General features: G+C 35.5%; 1 protein-coding gene across 1 annotated transcript in view; it reads right to left on the bottom strand.

Annotated features, from left to right (window-relative positions):
• The window catches only part of LOC104514318 (gamma-1-syntrophin-like), a gene marked incomplete at its 3' end in the record, with an annotated part of 54,505 nt that overhangs the window by 19,309 nt on the left and 14,792 nt on the right, over positions 1 to 20,404 (bottom strand). The window contains exon 5 of the mRNA XM_010157960.1: positions 2,029 to 2,067. Within this exon, the coding sequence (XP_010156262.1) occupies positions 2,029 to 2,067 (39 nt within the window). The remainder of the gene's footprint in view (positions 1 to 2,028; positions 2,068 to 20,404) is intronic.

Below are 20,404 nucleotides of genomic sequence, written 5' to 3'. Positions count from 1 at the left end.
CTTATCAGTACTGCTCCCTGCATCCAGGAACAGCTTCCTAGCAGCCACGGTAAAGGGAGTTAACTCTTTCTAGCACACCACTTAATAACATCTAGTTGTGAGATGTCTGTTTATTTCACTCAACTATAAATGTCCACAATAGAGCAAGGCATTTAGACTCACCTCATTAATCTGCCCTGTGTAAGCCTTTAGTGGAGAATACAGTACATTCATCCCTGTATTGACTAAAATCTGAACACAGATCTAACTCAGATGTGGTCATGAAATTTGTTTAGAAAGAACTTACCTGTATTGAAAGCAATTTTCACAGAATGACATTAATATTGCAGAGAAAAACAAAGCTACCTAATACTTGTAATACTAACTCATTAGTATTATTAAAATATATATATATATATTCAAGAAGATGAATGAGTAGAATATGTAAATTAGGATGAAATCTATACTTCAGGCAAAACGGATTTTGCTGGACATGCAGAAACAATTTGATACACAGCTTGAGACTTACAGTTTGAGATTTAAATAAGAACTTGATCTAATCACTCTTTTCTATCATCTGAATTTCCAGCAGGTGTCCAAATTACTTCCAACCTCTCATGAGCTATAGGGTATGTAGCCCTAGGATATAAGCATTGCTATCCAATAACTGTATCAAGTGACTCACAACATGACTGTTATCTAGCTCATCAGGTAATCCACTATCTTCAGGAAGCAGTCCGATCTTCCTCTCAAAAGTCAACATGGTTTCCTCAGCCCAAAATCTCTAAGAACCTATGTGTGTTCTAAAACTTTTTTATGTCCCGAAGTTCAAAAGCTACTCTGGACTATAAGGTAAAGGGAAGAAACATCTTTCATTTGCCACAGAAAGCATAGTATTTATAATAGAGAGAGCCTCTACATGCATCTAGAACAATTAAAGAAACGGTTTAGTAAAAAGAACAATTAAAGAAACGGTTTAGTAAAAAGTATTTCATGACAACCCACTAAACATATTTATAGATAGATTGATATGACTTTTATTTTACAGAAAGCTAAATAGAGTGTTAGGAAGCAACACAAACCTTTCAAGGATTTATGTTATGGAGCAATAATCCATGTCAAGTGCCATAGATGGCTGACAATGCAATGAGGGAATTAGCACAACATAATTTACACCCTATCGTGCACTTCTGCTTAATTTAGCAGCAAGAACTCAGCTCCCCCTGTGTGTTTCTATAAACATTTAACAACAGAAGTTTCATTCTAGAGATTTTCCTTCAAAATGAACCTGGTCAAGTCTTTACTGTGACAACAGACGGTGATAGTTCAATAACTGTCAGTTAAGAGCTGAAGAATGGCTACTCTGAGGAACTACAGTAATGGCATATTTTAAAATATTTAATTCAACAGTCATGCAAAATCAGGGAGAAAAACCCAAAAAACCCCAACCTCAAAATACACCTAAGGAGAAGAAACAAAACTACTGTCCTAAATGTATTTCTAGAGTAATTATTGATTTTGAGGATTTGTCAGCTTTTAGTAGAATGTTTAATCATTCCACTTTAAAATATTTATACAATAGCAATGTCATCTTGGAGGTTATTATTCTGTAATTCAAAAACCAAAAAGGCATGTCCTGTGTTTCATACAGATGTTTATCAGTACAGCAGATGTAGTCCCATCAGTCCATCTGAGCAATTCAATTCACATTTTAAGTGTAACAGAGATGCGACACGTCTGCAGTTGGAGTGACAGACAAGCCAGCCACCATGACACTTGTGTGTATTCACCTTTACACAGCATCTATAAGTTTACGTTGTTAAAATAAACTCACAGGATCTGATGACAAAGATTTCTCTGTTTCCCCTTATTCAAGTTTCTTAAAAAGAAATCCCCACCAAGTAATAGTTGTGATACACAACACATGCATACTTAACAAAATTATTTATTTTACTAGACATGTACTCTGTGGTAAGTAGCTATCAGACAATTAAATACTGTTGAAATGAGGTTTATAAATGAAACAACCCCAAATTTTCTTTTTCTTACCTGCTGGTTTACTGGAAAATTCCTGTTGATTTTTTTAATCTATAAAAATGAATAAAGAAATAGATTAACACTCAGTCATTAGAAATAAAGACCCAAAAGACTGTATTTTAGAGACATGTATCAGACACTCTCTTCCAAATATGTAATAATAATTTAAAAAAGAATCTCTTGCAGTAAAGGAAATCTTTCACAAATCTTTCACAAGCTTATGTGAATAATGAGATATTTCTGCACTGTGTGGTTCGTTTGGCTATTTAGAATACAGGAAAGGCGAATACAAGCAAAATTATTTCTGAATTCTACAATACTACGTCTTTTACTTTTTTCTGACAGAAGCTGTAGCATAAACTAGGTATTTAACTATATGAGTAATTCAGAACAACTTACTGCCATCCACCAAAGTCATCAAGCTTTAAGCAAATTCTTTTCCTTAAAGAAAGATGGGAAATTGGGCTGGAGTGGCCTTTGAAACATCCCTTACTCTACACTTGTATCCTAGGTGCAAAATCAAGTGTGCAAAATCAGTTTCTGTAACTGTTCAATTATCTTTTTCTTAAAGCATTCAACAGTAACCCCTGGTAAAAAATAAAGAGAAAACCAGTCAGAGACACCTGATTCATGGGGAGTTTGTATTTAGGCTGCAGATCACTGACTCCCATCTAAACGAACACTACCAGCTTTCTGACGCAAAAGTGTCCAGTACAGAGAATTAGATGTGGAACATACCCATTCCTGCCACTGGTAGAATAAAAGTGTTATTTTTTTATTTTAAGCATAGGTCCTAAAAGCTTTTGAGCAAACTTAGCAAGTTTACCACGTGCATTCATGGCAGATAGTTAATACCTAGAATTTATTTTTTGCTCTCCCAACTTTTCCCCAATATTTTTGTAGCTATGGGTAAATGAGTAAAACACCTCTGTAAATTAAAGACATTGTCAACTAGGAATCAATGATATAGCCTTGAAATCCCTGAAAACACAGTGTAACATTTACACTGCTTCAATCAAAGGTATGGTATCTTTTTTGAAGAAAAGAAGAATCACCACTGAATTTCCTCCAGTGTTTACAATATCATCTCTAAACAGATGTGAGCGGCACTGTGTTTTGCAGACTCTCAAAACGGACTGTTTGCTGCAGTGGTAACCTCTTCACATTCTTCATGCAAATACTGAGTAAGTCTGTAAGTCTGTCGCTGACATCCCATAGTTTCACTATTAAAAGATAATTCTCAATGTCAAGAACATCGTGGCAAGCAATTTCAGTTGGTTTTCAAATATATCCTGAATCAAGCGTGTCAGAAGAACATCTCTACTCTCCCTTCTTGCATGTAAATCAGCTTCAGTTTTCTCCTTCCTTCAGTGCAAGTTAAGGGGAAGCATTAGAGGTGCTAGGACATTTGGTGGACAAAGTATTAAAATGAAATGAATCCACACTTTGTAAGATAATATCTATCTTACACAATTTCTTCAAAAAAAAGGTGGATGAAAATAACAGAGACATCAAGACTTTCAAGATTTATTCCTAAATCTGACATGAAATACTCCAGTATGATAAACTCCAGTTTGTGTTACAAGTTGCTATTGAAATACTTGTCAAAACTGTCCATTTGCTTCTAGTTTAAACAAAATCTACAGCCAATACCATGAAAAATTTAAGTTATGAAAGAACATTGTCAACAAAACCAGATGTTACTTAGTCTAAACAAAGTACTGGTAATATCTCTTCAGGGGAGTGTTTAAAGTTACATATGAGGTACATTGACAGTATTTTTGTTTCCTTCATATACAGAGATTAATGTTTTTAACAGAGATCAGGAACATTGGGAGCCTTGTGTACTTTGAATGTTCCTGGGTAATGTAAATGCATGATTGAAACATTCTCATCTCATTCACAAATTTCCACCTCATTTTTTGAAGTATGAACAAAGAATCTACACTGCATATTTAACTGTTGTTACTTTGATGAGCAACAATCATGGTAATTTTTCAGGTAATACGGTGAAAGTTTTTTAAAATATATTGCTTTTAATTACGTTATGGTTTTCAAACTGCATTATAGATGTTCTACCTGAAATTAAAAATCGTTAAGTGTGATCACTTTAAGGAACACTCTAAATGTTTATCATTCATACACATAAATATTGGATGCTACATTTAAAAAAAAAAAAAAGTTATAGAATTAAGCAGCTGAAGTCACTGATCTTTAAGATTATGAAATACACTGTCCTGAGAATGAAAGCAAAAACATTACCCAACACTGGTTTTCCCAGCAAGTTACAAAATACAGAGTAAAATTTGATTTACAGATGATCCAGATTCACCAATCCTTAAGAATCAAAATCTAAATTTAAACATCTTTCATGAATAAAAAGAGAGAAAAAATATCTTCTGTTGCTTGATAGATTTTCTAAAAGAGAAAAGTTCCTTCACCCTTCCATAATGCTACTGAGCCACTGTAATACTATTATTTATTAAGCACAACCACAGCACACAACACTATGAAACTGATGCAAGTGAATAACATTTGTTTTTACCAGAGGACACCAGTACGATATACTGCAAACATGTATGCTCATAATATTTTTAAATAAAAGACCCTGGCAGATAAAACACTAAGAAAGAATGGCAGGCACTCTGAGAACATTCTTTAGAAAGATGTGTTCATCCTAAGCAATAAAAAGTCAGAAGTGGCAGAAAAGGAGACAAAAGAAGCAGCTAGTAAACAAATTCTGTTCTGAAGGCAAATACACAGGAAGCATTATGAAAGATGAACTGAAGATAGCACAAACTACCTGCTTCTACACCATGCTCAAAAAACAGGTCTTGAGGGTTGAAGTTCTGTTCTGGTTTAACTTCCATGAATGCAGATCAGAGAAAAAAAAAATATCTAAGAACACAGTGGAGAAAGTAGTTTGGGATTTGGTGATTGCCTAAATGTGGAAGGAGGAAGAATATGTCAAAAATATGGTCTTTGCAGTGTGTTGCATAGACTAGTAAAAAGACAGGTGATGTTGATATGATGCCAATAATGGAAGAATAGATTTTAGCGTATGCTATCACAGGAGAATGGTATGAAGCCTAATTGATTGTGGCAAGGGTACAAACACATATAACTAGATAAGTTCCAAAAATTCAGCTGGCCAAAAATGTTAAAACACCATAGCCATGAAGAATACCAGACAGGGATATGGTAGGAAGTGAAACATAGAGAAGAATGCACCATGGCCAAATTCAGTTTATCACTAGATGTTGCCACCACAGATGGATAGTTGTCACAGTGACGGCTGTGCCTGCTCTACGGAAGAAATGAATATGAACATGGAACACATCACTCCTCAGCAGGCTGAGCAGATGAGCAGGCTTTGGCTTCAGGTGTGCACAGAGATTGCAACTATTTTATTTTACTTATCAGTCTTCAAGCTAGAGAGGCAGTAATCCAGAAGAATACCGTTCCATACTCCTTATCTTTTTGTGCGAGTTGTACCCTATTAGTGTCACCTTCTGCTGCAACGCAGTTGATTAAGAAACTAGGTTTTAAACTTTCACATTCAGTTGTAACTGAACTGAATTGTTCAATCCTCTGAGAGATACTATTTCAGACCATGTCTGAGCAAATAGCACTGCCATAACTGTTTTCAGTTTTGGTAAGAGGATTTTAAACTGTAATCTCAAAACTGCTATTTATTACAGGTTTGTTTGACCTGTTTAATCTATTTATTTTAATGAAATTTGCTATTCCAGTGTAATAACATGATCTTCATGAGATCATGAGGAAAAGTGACTTTCAATAAGGACTCTTAAAGGCAGTATTATCTAGAAATAAGGGCACTAATTCTAGTTTTTTCCCAATTCTTAAAAATGTGAATAGAAGCAATCATATGTTTGAAAACTCTGTGTCCCATACTTGGTTTAATCCTATTTCTTGAAAAACTGTAAATGAGAGGCTCACAATTCTAATGTGACACTGGGCAATCCATCACAGAAACAGTGAAGGAATTGCCTGCTCTTTGTGTAGCATTTCGAAGGTTGAAACATTATTCATTTCTTCAGGCTAAGCACTTCCATTTCGGAACCGAGGTCAGACTGACAGGTCGCTATTGATGCTATTGTCAAGGAAGTCCTCTCTGGTGACACTACTTCTGCATGCCATCATTGTGAGACACATTTTTCCTGCATGACCAAGAGTATTGACTAGCACATTACAACAGCTCTAACCCCTAAGCCTTCCTGTAAGAGTCTCATAGTCACTTCTGATCTGCTCAGAGTCACACCGAAATCGGTTATGCCTGCATGAAGGAGCTGTCACAGTTAATTGTCATTTAGCTAGATTGCTTTGGCAGCCTCCTTCAGATTTAAGCTGCTGGTAGATGGAAGGTTTCCCACAGTGTTAGGTCCAGTCAGTAGACGGAATTTTTCATCACACACAGGAGTGAGTCACTCACAACCAATACATCTCTTCCTCATGGGAAGGGTGATTGTTAATCTCGCAGCTTATCCAGCCTGCCAGGTTTTCTTGGGGTTTTTTGGCTTGGTTTTTTTCCTCCACTCTGTCATCAGGCTTGAAACTTCAGTTACTTTGGGCAGCCATGTAATGCATCACAGCCTGAGAAGGGATGACTTCCCTATGAAGAAGACATGCAAGTAGAACCCTCTTGTTAGCCAGGTTTTCCTCATTCACACTAGGTGCTATTGTGGATCTTCCTGAGTTTTTGCCAGTCATCCTACCCACTTCCTCCAATTGCAGCTTTCGCTCAGTTTGACAGCTTTCTCATATAATTTCTCTACATAATTCTTAAGAGATTTCACTAACACGTATGGTCTAGTTGAGGCATCCTTCTTCCTCCTCAGCTTTCTTTTGAGACAGGAACTGCAAACCATAAATCCTACAAATGCAGTTTAACGCTTGGACTAAGACATCCATAGTTCTGGTTCCCATGCAAAGTTTCCACTTGCACCATTACCAGGTGCTGGAAGAAAAATATAACAGAATTTATATTCTCATCATCAGTTTGCTCTGTATGTGGTATACTTGTTGAAGGTCATTACTTTCCTCATTTGCCTTCTCCCTAAAAGTTCTATTCACAGCTTTTGAGTTTCTTCTTTACTCAGTCACATGATTCCTCACCTCTTAGGTCCTTCTTGCCAACCTGGTCTTTTCACTCTGACTTGGCTGAAACAGAATGAGAGGCAGTTTGTTGAAAACTGCAGATAAACCTATTTCGTTCCTATACTCTCAATCTATCAGCAGGCTTCTGACCTTGCCCATGAAGAGTTCACAGTTTGCCAAGGTTTGCATTATTTCAGGACTCCTCACTTTGGTAGAGATGATGACATTTACAGTTCAAACTCTAGCAGTTAGTAAGACAAAGCACGTAGTAAAATGGCAGAAGAAATGGGGAATTATACACAATTATATGTAACGTATGAGACAATTAACCCTCTTGACAGAACCTAATACCCTGTAGAAATGTAGCTAGTAATTTTAAAAGTATATTTAATACTTACACCATAACATATCAGTCTAAATGTATTCCTGTTGGCAAAGTTCAAGAAATTGGCCAGTTGCCAGTGGCACAAACAAATACCTTTACCTGAGGCAATGAAGCTCAAGAGGCTTACTGTATTCTTTACAGGTATTCTATATCCCCCACCACCAAGCCAAGTTTGTTTACTTTAGTTTGAGTGGATTAAAAACAAAATAATAGGAACACCTAGTCTTTGTTGTATTGTGTCACAGTTGACTTTTTCGATCTAAAAGAATTGAACACTTTTATTCTTTTGGAGCTCTTAGGCAGAAGAGCAATATTTATGAGACAATTTGGCTGAGAGCACCAGATAACAAACTGCTTATAAGCTAAAAAAATCACTTGGTATTGCATTACTTAAATAATTTGGTTGATATAATATGAAACAGCTGTTGAGACATTAGGTTCACATGATAATGAACAAGGTATTAACATAATTACTAAATTTATTACTAAAAAAATAAAGCTTAATATTTTCCTGTGTCACTCTGAGTTAGGTATAAAAACCTTAGCTTTTCAGGATTTGTTTCTGCTGAAAGCAGACCATTCATCTGTATAACTAATAATTTTAAATTTCACTTTAAGCAATACAAAATTACTTGGTAGTACTTTCAAATTTAAAGGTCATGCCATCATATTTTGTAAAACGCTTCTGGTTCCTCCTTATACACAATGGGGCTCACTACTCTGCATTCAGATTAATCACAGACTCAGTCTAGCACTGTATTATGTTATACTCTGAGCTGGTTTCCAGCAAGAAACACTTTTGCAATAGAAAAGGTCTGCATTGCCTTACGAAGCAAGGACCAAATTCTTCTTAAACTTCTTTCTCTTAACAAGCTGCTGAGCCATTAGCTTGAAAAATCTTGAATTCAATTCCCTTCTAAAGAATACAATTCCTTCTACTTATCTCCTATTTCAGCTCATAACTAAAACTTATTATAAAATACTAAGCAAAAGTCAAAAAGGGGTTTTCTATGTATCTTGGTATTTCTGAAAAGGAAGCCTCAAACAGTGAGCAATAGAGTCATATACAAGTGTAAAGAGCTCTGTATCTGTGGTACCATGGCTGAAAGGCAGGCCAAGGGGAATATAGAATATGTCAAAATACAAAAAAGGGTAGCGCACAAATTTTTGCAGAAACCAATTAATTTTTAAGCTCCGACTTTTTTCTTTTTTTTTGGTATGTTAAATACTGAAATGCTTTGAGGACTATTGTAATTTTTGCAACAAGAATGTAAAATGGACAGAGAGGGTATATTTTTCTTGCCTTGGATATGACCTTTTAATCCTTAAACAGGAAGAGTTTTGAATAATTAACGATAAACTGAATTTTCCCCAACCTCTCATGAATTATCAATTTCTTTGCACTAAGAATGACTAAGAAAAGCACTAAAGATACTACAGGTAAATTTAAAGATTACTTTTGCTTTAATGTGCATTTCAGACTTGTCTATGAGAAAACAATGAACTTTTATTGACTTTCACTGTATGATACTGGACTAAATATCATCTTTGAAAATAATTTTTCAACAGACAACAAAAACAAAAAGGTAAACCAAATTTCAAATCCATTTAAAAATGACCTATTTCTGTATGAGTGAGAGCTTTCACATGGTATATGAAGTTCAGAAACCATTTTAAAGATTTTTCATTGAAATTGCATTTGTGTTAGTGTCAGAAAAGTAACTCAGTTTACTTGCAATTCATCAGTAAAAGAGATATTATAGTCAAAAGTATAGATTTTTGCTATATCAGTAGTTCTTGTAGTCCAAATGAAAACATGGTGTCATAAGTTAATATTGCAAATAATAGCATTTAATGTTTTCAGGATATAAACATGTGTCAACTTCTCTAAGTTTAAACAATTAAAAAAAACCAAATTAAAAATAATCTGTATGATACTTAAAATATTGGAATAAATTAAACAAATTATTAATTTTTCCACAATTCTTTCTCCCATTACTTTAGTGAAGTTTCAGTTAGCAATCATGGACATTACCTTTCCTGAAAGAAAAAGGCATGGCACACACTTGCTCAGAAAATTACTACAGAACTAAGTTAATATGAAAATCAGGAAACAAATGATTCAGCAAAGGTATAAGGAACCATGAAGACAGTGCCATGAGTAGAACAACACAAAAGCTGAAATTTAACAGAAGTGAAATGCAGAGGTCAAGCTGCAACAAAAACAGGTGATATGTAACCAGTAACATTGCATGTTGTTACCTTGTTATATATTGTCAGGATGTGGGAATTAGCTATAACACTTCAAATAGTAACATATATCAGAATATTGTGTTATTCGGAGAATTTGGAACTGAACAAAGCAATTAAATATCTGAATAATATCATGCTTATTCAGAAAGCACATGCTGCTGTGTGAGCATAAGCTCAAAGCCCAAGAAGAAAAAAATCCGAAGATGAATGAGAGCAGAAGAAATACCTATATCAAATATAGAATTACTCTTGCATTATGGGTACTAACTATTCTTAGAAGTAAATAGGTGTAATGTAATTTGCAGAAGATGTATTTTTGAGCAGGTCATGACTGAAAACATAGTAATGAAATTAAGTCATAGCTATGTAAATACAGCTGTTACGCTGAAACCATATTTATTAGGTGTTCTATGCCACATATTTATAATTTCTAATTTACTACTATTTCATTTAGAAAACTTCTGTAGTCAACAAATGGACTTAGAAGTTCAATCTTTTGTATCTTATAAGGAATCATTTAGGACACAGTTGGAATTATAGAGAATGTGTGTATTTAAAACTCTTCTTGATAATGTACATATAGTCCTGTCTGGTCTCTAACATATTCCAACATTATTCAAGATTATGTCACACTTGCAAATGATGAAAATATTCATTTACAACTGACTTTTTGAGTAAATTCTGATCTAAAAGAACGCTCAATACTCTGACTTTCTTGTCACTGTCTACCAGTAATTTTTCTTTTTGATAAACCAAACACTTCCTTGGCCTCTCTGTTATCACTCATGAATGTCAAAACTATTTCTTTTCACTCTTATTGCTTCCCAGCTGAGTAAATCTTGTCTAGTCCTACCTCCTCCCTGGTCCTACATGCTATACTTCCCGAGCCCACTCTCAATAACAAATTGTACTTCACTATTTCTTTAGTTTGGGTTAATGAAGAGTTCATCATTTAGCCATGTCCCTTCTTGCCCTTTCTTTTCTTTCAAGTGGACGTGTAGAGTATAAATCTTACAAAAAACATGTCTATCTATTCGTTTGGGGTTTTTTTTAATTATATAAGCATACATATATGAAAATGTCTAAGAAGTTCCTGGTAACACTGTATTGGTAGACTCCCCTGTGCTCTAGGGGGAATGCTAATGAAGTAACTGTCGTAAACAGAGCAAGAGACAAGCAATATGAATAACTGATAAGAAGTTGATGACAGACTGATAAAAAGAGTGGCAGTGTTGAAAATAATCCCACTGTTAGTATAAAATCTTCTTGCCTTCTAGTGCTTGGGATGGAAGATAGCAACTTGTAAAAATCTAAGATCTTTTTAAGCTGGAATGTTACTGTTTCTGGAGCTAAAGGTTTCTTACCTATTCAAATCCAAACCAAAAAAACAACGTCTCACAGTTCTGACCAGATAAAACCAACATGGCCAGTGGAGCTACACAGACCGGTGACGCGGCAAGGAAGTTTTTTTATTATTTGCTGATGAGTTGGTCAAGATGCAAAGTGCCTTCTAAGTCACTCCCTTGAATGAATGGTATTAATACCAGGAGCAAGTGAGCCTGTCTTTAGCGATAAAAAAAAAAAAAAACCAAAAACCAAAACCACAAAGTGCTTAAACTGTGGTTTGTTCTGATTTGTTCTATGAATTTACAAAGGTAATGGGAAGTGGGCTTTGGATCACAAGACTAAATAGAGGTCAGACAGCTGCAATTGCTTCAAACTAGCTATGTAAATGGCAACTTAATTTACTGGTAGAACCATCCACAAGCCTGAGAGTGTTCTAGTTGCTATCCAAACCTAGAGACTATTCTTCCTTTTATTCAAATTGCATACTATATTTTCCTGACTTCTGCTCATTACATTTTGAGATGAAAATGCTATTTATGGTTACAGTTTGGTAAATGAATGTGCTAATCTCCATACTGCTGCAGCAAGAGTAGCTAGCTTAATTAAGGTGCAGGCATACTTTGCTAAATAGTGAGCAGAGGTATACTGACTATCTCGTTAGGCAAATAACTTTAAAAATAAGCTGTTTAAAACCGCGAGTGTTTTAGAATTTTGTTTGCTATAGTATTTTAGAATGTATGGATTATGTTCATACAGCAATATCAAGATCCATTTATGTTCTACTGGAACAAAAGGAAATAATTCTGATGTTAAACATGCATACGGACTATAATTTGTCAAATATTTAAAGAGGATGTGAAAAAGAATGTTTAGTTCCTCAACTCCATAGGGGCTATGTCAGCCTAAGGACATATTTCTTATTGTGAAAAACCCTTTTTATGATGTTAAAAAGACCCTTTAAAATTAATATTTATTAATTAATGCTACAGTTACAAAATGAGGCAAACATTTAAACAGAATGCACACACTATTAAAATATAAGTTTATGAGTAGCCTGTGTTTTCCTGCCTGACAAAGAACAAAACAAGTGGTAAAAATAAAATCTTCACTCCCTCTAACAAATGCATCATGCAGAAGTTTGTAGAGTTGAATGACATTGCTCACTGCTTAAAGCCCAAACATCTATGTCGTCATTGCTCACTTGTATAACATTTAATAATTCTAAAGCTAATATCCTTCATAATTTGCTTCATATTTGCATTTTCATGAGTCCTCTTAGAATAACAAAAATCAAGAGTTTCTTTGCAGACATCTGGAGTATCTCAGGAAAACTCACAAGGAGGAAAATCTTGCGACACCTCAGAATACTTCATGAAAGTCACAATATTCATATGACAAAAATGGAATCTGAAACAGTAAAACAGGTGTCTGAATGTCAGTACCCTTCTCCATGAGTGGTCCTAATTAAAATGATATCTACAATTCCATGAACATTTTTCAATAAAATCAACCTTACTGAAAGTTTGCAGGACTAAACTTTTCATTTATTCTCCCTTCTAGAGAGAGAGTTTAGATTATTCAGTCATGTTGGTCCCACGCTTTAACTACCTCCCTCCTATTCCATGAATGGGAACCCTCAATTTCTCTCTCCCATAATGCATGTATGAGAAAAGGAATATTTCTTCTTTCTGAAGAGAACAATAAAGCAATACAATGGATGCCAGGAGTTCTGTGTCCAGTTTGGTGATAGTAGGTAACACCAAGCTACCCACCCAAGATATGGGACAACCAGTACTCGAGCTGCAGGAGGTAAGTGCACACCTGCTGCACTTGAACAATACTCTTCCTGGATGAATCCTACCGGATAGCCTGGATGAGAGTACTGCCTACTGGCATGAATTTTATATGTGACTCAATGAACAGCAAAGTCTGTGGAAGGGGGAGCAGACAGCCTCAGCCCCGCTCTGTCTCTGGATATCTTTTGGCCAGAGGTGAGACAGATGGCACTAGGACTGCAGGCTGAGCAGCACGGAGAGCTCCTGTCTCTCATGTCAGGGTGACTCTTCCTATCTGTAGGCTATTATGCTTAAGTATCCTCTTGCCATTTCCTATTAGAAGTGGGAGAGGTAGGTACTTAATTCAAGGAGATTGAATTACCCTCTGGAGACATCTGCATTCTTTATATTGTTAATGGGATAGAAGTAAGTGCTTATGTTAGAAGGACTGGTTCACTTTCTTCAAGCCTTAAAGACGTTTTCTTCTATCCATTGACTATGTTGGGAGTTTGGGTGGAGAGGATCTTGCCTTCTTAGGGACAAACACCTAACATTTCTGTGAGATCACTAGATTTAGCTAAATAAGATTGAATTACTTTGTTTTCACAAGAAAAGTGGCTATGAAAAGAGAAGTTCAGTTCCTTGGATATCAGATACCAGAAAAGAAGAACTGCTAAAACTCTTCTGACAATGTTAAATCAGCTAAATTATGTGAGAATACACAGCATGTTGAAACACCATAGGAAGTTTTTCATTTCTTTTATTGCCTTAGAAGATTACCTTAGGAAATAAACCGAATGAAAACAGTATTTTCTGCTAGGCAGGTAACAGATTCTTCTGTGGAGAAAACTGCTGTAAGTTTGTGTGATCATGCACAGGTAGACCTATAAACATTTTTGGAATCCGGACACATACTATTTTATTCTGCTTTTTTATTAAGACTTCATGTCTCTACAAACACGAAACCTATGAAGAATGAGAATAAATCACCTCTACATAGATTAGCTGCACATATTCTAATCAATCTCTGAATAATTTGATTTTAAGAAAAGTAACTTTATCCTGTTACTTAAATGGTCAGTGTATTATTAACACAATGGGCTACAAAAATACTTTTTACTGATCTTCTATGTGGTTTCAATGCATCACACTGCAAGAGTACTACAATATTCACCAGTAATTTGAAATGGAAATAAAGTTTGTCTTGTGACAAAACTACACTCAAAAATTAGCCTCATGAATAAAATTGGAATTTATGTTAAAGAGCTGAACTGTGTATCTGCATTGACCTTATATCAACTTTCTGCTAATTTAGCTAAAAGTAAGTGTGAGGATGAACATGAATTAAGCTCTTCTGCAGTTGCATTTTAACACTTTTAAAATCTTACTCTCTGTGTACCTATTTGTATGTATATGTACATACAAACACACACACATACCATTAAAGCAGTTTAGTTATTTTTTCCCTTACCCTTAATGACAGGGTACAATTCTATAAATTTATACTGTTCTTTCCCCAGAGTGATATGACCCTGATGAAATTAGGGATTGTATGAAAAACACTGCATCTTTGGGGGGACCTCCGTTTGACTTATTCACAAAGTCCAAAGTTATTTGTACTGAAGAATCAGGACAAATACAGAAAAGCAAATAGCCCCTCACGTTTAAGGCAGATACATGCCCCAGAAAATTAATTTTTAATCCACTTTTTGCCAACAAGTTCTTAAATAATTCAAGAAAACTGTTTAAAATAAATATTTTCACTCACAAACAATAACCTTTACAGGTTTCCTAACCTGAAACACTATTGGAAAGGGTGGAAAAATCAGGCAATTGCAAAGAAGTCACTGGGAGCTGTGCTTTATGTTACTCTCTAAGTAATGATTATTAAAGACCAAAAGTTGTCTCAAGTGATTCTGTAAGTAAAGAAAATTTTGATTTGTTTCACTTTACTACAGTTCCTTATTTGTACAATTAGTAACATACCTTTTTTCAGCCTGTCAAAAAAGAAAAAGAAAAAGGAAAAGAAAAGAAACAGCTAAAAAAGAAAGTAAAGAAATCTCTTATATGGTTATTACAAACAGCTCAAAAAAATAAAGATCCCTAAAGGAAATTAATAATTTTTCAGTGCAGTAAGTCACAGAGTACCATGCACTGGGAAATGAGAAAGAAACAAGGTGCTTCATTCTCAATTTTTCAAGCTTGACTTCACGACCTCAATGATAGTCTTTGAGATAAGTTTTGTATGTAATTACCTCATTTTCTGAAATAAACAAACTGGTGATAAAAACCCCCAAACAGCCCTGCAATCACGTTGATGCCCACACAGGCGATCAGCATGCCTATGATTTCAGACTTTCCCCACAAATGCCACTATTTTAGGAGATAATAAACATGTCACAGAGTTTTGTTACACCTTTGTTAGCAGAGAAACGGCCAGTCCAAAGGCTGTGGGACCCATTTCCTCTGCAGCACATTCTGCCTTTTGGTCATTTGTTGTTTTGCCTGTTTCCCCATCAGCTGGGCTTGTTTGAAGCAACCTCTTTAAACTCCCCTGGAATGACTGAAATTCCCATCTATTCCCCCAGCCCTCTACCTCTTCCTCCGAGGCTGTTCTCTTCCTCAGGTGAATATTAAGCGGTGTACCACCTGAATACGCTGGATGTGTACGGCACTTCATGGAGCAAGACAAGCAAATGGAGGAAGTTTTTTCAACCCATTAGCCTATTAATAACGTATTCCCTGAGGTGGTTTATGGCTTTTTGAGTGCATTTAAATCTATTTTCTTATTTATTTATCTTAAATTGGTTGTGGAAGACAGGCAAAACTTTTGATGCAGCCACCTTTTAGAAACAGATTTTGAAAGTAAGAGGAAAGGGATGTGACAACAAGCTAACCTTGATTTAAAATACAAATAGTGATATTCATGTTTGCTTTTATTTTTGTTTAAGACAGCAAAAAGGAGTGATACAAAAAGACAGGTTATTAGTGCCTAGCCTCCCAGTTCCCAGCTGCTGTTCTGTGATTCAACAGCCACTTTCACCATGCTCTTGCTTAAAATAAACCAATTGTGGAATATTGAACAGTTTACTGCACAACAAAAACTAGGCTAAGGTGGCTGGGAGTTTCCAACTGCTAGTGAAAGGGCAGCTTGGCATTTTGGCAGGAAAGGGCAACTTATAATGAGTACTTTATTTTTCCATGTGCTACCTCTCTGCAAAAACCCAAGAGGCTTACCTGTATTCCCAGTCAGACTGCTTCTACTTCCTTCATTGTTGTCATCATTTCATTCCCACTTTAATTTAATGAAGAGATAGGGTTTTTTTTCTTCTTAATTACAGCTTCCATGGTACCCTTCACCAGGGTTGGATGTTGAGAGTTAAGTATAACATCCCTCCAAAGTGCTCATAACCAAACAGATTATAGTCTTTATTGTAGTGTGTCAGCTTAAGCCTTCAATAATGATGGAATGAATAAAGAAAAGAGAGTCTCAGAGCTTAATTTTAATCCTACATAGATTAAAGACTGTATTGAATATTCTGACGTTTTATTGCTATGCCAGGCTACAAATTAATTTGACTCTATACAAAAATTGGATGAATCAGATAAAGTGCAGGGATTCTTTGCTCTGTGACAGCATCATATATGAAATTTGAAAAACACTATCTCTTCAATAATGTGACTTTCTTTAAGGCTTATATTTAACAGGTAAATTATGGCTCTTCTGTTTGAAGTGCATTCAAAAAGAAAGGCTTTTGATTTTATTGTCTGCAAGAACATTGTTTCTCTTACATTGTATTTTAGGGCTGTAGAATGGTACTTTATAGTAATACAGATGGTAATCTTTTTATTAGATGTTATTGACCGCAGCAAGACTTGTGATACTATTCACCGCAGAACTGGAAAGATATCATTAAAAACCAGTCTTAATACATTTGGGACAAGCTTGGTATAGAAAAGCAGTGTTACTTCATTTGAAAAGCTACCATGACTAATTGAAGTTTACAATGTGTATTTCAAATCAAGACTGCATGTCTTAATGATGAGTGCTGATATCATAATCAGAATGTGTCATAACAAATATTTCAACTACAAAGAGAGAAGCTTCTTGCTACCAGTTTCTTGGATAAGGTGACTGTTCTGGAAGAAATATTTCTCAAAGAAATATCCTGTTCTTACACTGTTTTCCTAACCTGCCACATGCTAGACATTTTCCTTTAAACTCAGGTGTATTATGAAAGTGCAGATGAAACACACCAGAGCAACAGCAATAATGTCTGGCAAGACTTAACTTTGCTTTTCAGCTAAATCGGTACAACCAAGCAGTTATAAAATATCTCACAATTCTTCAGTCAACAAGATACAGAAACAGGCTAGTAAAATAAGACATGCAGCAAACTGCCCAAAATGTATGTAAATATAAGACAAGGTCATATGTAACACTTGAAAAAAGTGACATAGAGACAGCTGTGGTGTTAAATGTCAGGCTGGTAACATCCCATGTTAAAAAAGGGAGGCAAAAATAGGAGAGCTTTGACTGATGTAATTTTAATAATACACTGACTAGATTTATTCACCTAGATCTATGTGCCTTAAGGGAGAAGTATATGGGAAAAAATGGTAGTGATATGTCACAAACGTATCCATTTCTGGGTTTAAAATCTTCTAACAAAGACTTAAATATCAGTACTGGAATTACTACCAATAGAGGTATTAGATTCCCTTTACAAAGTCTAGAATGGGATGCAGAACAAAGAATTCTGTAAACACCTGAATGCCTAACAGTGCTTAAAAATCAGTTGAGCCTGTATTTGTTTGATAACGCCCAACTGATCTGAGTAGTTCTGTCTTGAGAAAAGTAAGTCATGACTGTAAAACTTATCGTATTGGTAATATAAATATGACTTCCTATAATCTTCTGTTCTTTTGGTCTTCATTTGACAAAGTTTTCAACTTCTAAATTATAAACAGTATTTGTCTTTTGCACTAATACAGAATATGCCATTTCGGATTTGCTCCAAATATGCGTAGCTTAGTAACCAAACAAAAGTTAAATGTTATTTTAATACATAATTCACAGAGCATCTAACAGCATAAAACCCCTGAAAAAACCAAAATGACTGACATCAGAACATCCTGATGGTCTGCCATGGTATTTCAACTAAAAAATTGAAATGTGAAATCTGTTCATGAGTAACATCGATTTATTCATGTGATTTATCATTCTACAGTAAGTTCTTACTAATGGTAGCATACACCAGCAAAATGAGAAATCTACTACCAATTTATTTCAGTAACTTTATAAACACTGTATGTAGTCTTGTGATATTTTATTCTTTGCACAAGTGGAACAGAACATATCATTCTAATTAGTTTTTATTTGTCCTGTTTTGTACTTTTTACCTCTCCCTCTACCTAGTGTTTATCAGGAACAGTGTGGCCAGCAGGGCCTAGGGAAGGGATTTTCCCCCTGTACTGGGCACTGGTGAGGCCGCACCTCAAATCCTATGTTCAGTTTTGGGCCTCTCACTGCAAGAAGGACACTGAGGAGCTGGAGCGTGTCCAGAGAAGGGCAACGGAGCTGGGGAAGGGTCTGGAGCACAAGTCCTGTGAGAAGTGGCTGAGGGGACTGGGGTTGTTTAACCTAGAGAAGAGGAGGCTCAGTGGACACCTTATTGCCCTCTACAGCTACCTGAAAGGAGGTTGCAGAGAGGTGGGGGTTGGTCTCTTCTCCCAAGTAACAAGCAACAGGACAACAGCAAATGACCTCAAGTTGCACCAGAGGAGGTTTAGGTTGGACATCAGGAAAATTTCTTCCCTGAAAGTGTTGTCAGGCATTGTGAAAGGCTGCCCAGGGAGGTGTTTGAATCACCATTCCTGGAGGTATTTAAAAGATGTTCAGACGAAGCAATTAAGGACATGGTTTAGTGTTGGACTTCACAGTGTGAGGTTAATGGTTGGACTTGATCTTAAAGGTCTTTTCCAACCTAAAAGATTTACGATCTAAGTGACTTTCAGAATACCTAAATAACTACCTAAACTCTAGCATTGTAAAGATAAAGTATTATTGTTCTCCTTTCACAGGATAAATATATTTGTCTTGTTAGTAGCAGTTTCTTGCACTAGGCAGTATATTTTAAGCACGTAACTAAAGCCATGATTTCAGTTGCACTTCTGAACACTTTTCAAAATAAAGGCTTAAGTTCAGGAAAACACATACATTGTGCTAAACTCATACCCAGCTTGTAGACCTCTTAATCCTACTGCTTTCATGCTACTGCCATGATCGACATACGTGTGCCTCATTAGTTTCACAGATACATGTAATTGTACCCAGAAAACACACGATGATGGAACAACGCAAAGTTACTGTTAACTAAGTCTTGAAGGATCTTATGTGCCTTCTCAAGATAAATTTAAAACTAACTTTTTGTCACCTCCTGCTAGGCAACGTTACCACAGCTGCCTGTCATTCCTCTCTGATGTAGTTGATGTTTCTTCTCTGTCAAGTGCTTGCTTCAAGGTAAACAGCATAAATATGCAATTGCTGCAGTGTTTCCCAAGGAAATTATGGAAGAGGAAAGGGAGAAGAAGTATCACTGCATTCACTATATAAAAATCTGCCACAGAGAAAGCCATGAGCAAGACTGACAAATACTGAGTAGGGAGGATAAATCCCCAAGGACTCTATTAAGCTATATTCTAGAAGACGATAACCATATTTTTTAAGTATCCTTTTGTTACAAAGACCTAAAGCTTCTATTTCTTATTGTCCCTTTTTTTTTTTCAGTTGAACAAAATAGTTTTCAGTTGAACAAAGTTTGAATAAAACCTTGGTTAAAATCTCATCCCTGCTAAAACCAATTTTACCTTTGAGTTCCTTGAAAATTGGACCAATTAAAGATGTATTTGCAACAGGTAGATCTTTACAGACCACACAATTTTGGATTATTTTCTTAGATTCATCCAGAGTATAGTTTTCCTAAAAGTTACATGACGTATTGGATACTGTCATCATCAAATTCTTTAACCAAATAAATGGTAGAGAATAGAAATCAGTATTAATTAACACAGAAATTAATACAGCTTAAAAGTTCAAGGGAAGGCCAGTACTTCACAGCTGAATTGGAACAGCAGAACTGAAAATTCCTACTTGGAGCATGAGTAAGAAAAGGTAGAAGTAGCAGCTTGTTCTCTTTGTAATCATCTTTGGTCTGCCATCCAAACTGACAATAAAAATGTAAAACCCTTTTCTATCTCAAATTTATAAAGGAATTAGAGTTCCCGAGTTTAGGTTCAATTTAACATATTCAATTTTCAGCATATGAACTTCAGTTTCAGAATCGCTTAGACTAGACTTTGGGTTTAATATAAACACTTTCATTTTTGACACTATTGCTAAAACTGATAGATTTTTAACACAGATGCAACTCAAGTGACTCAAGTTGGAGAGAAACACATGTACAGAAATGAACATTATTTATGTATTCATCACATCAATTACAGGGTG

Source organism: Eurypyga helias, unplaced genomic scaffold (genome assembly GCF_000690775.1).
Source record: "Eurypyga helias isolate BGI_N326 unplaced genomic scaffold, ASM69077v1 scaffold14938, whole genome shotgun sequence".
In the NCBI taxonomy this organism is placed as follows: domain Eukaryota; kingdom Metazoa; phylum Chordata; class Aves; order Eurypygiformes; family Eurypygidae; genus Eurypyga; species Eurypyga helias.
The sequence above is the reverse complement of the archived record's forward strand: the minus strand, read 5'-3'. Positions and strand labels throughout refer to the sequence as shown.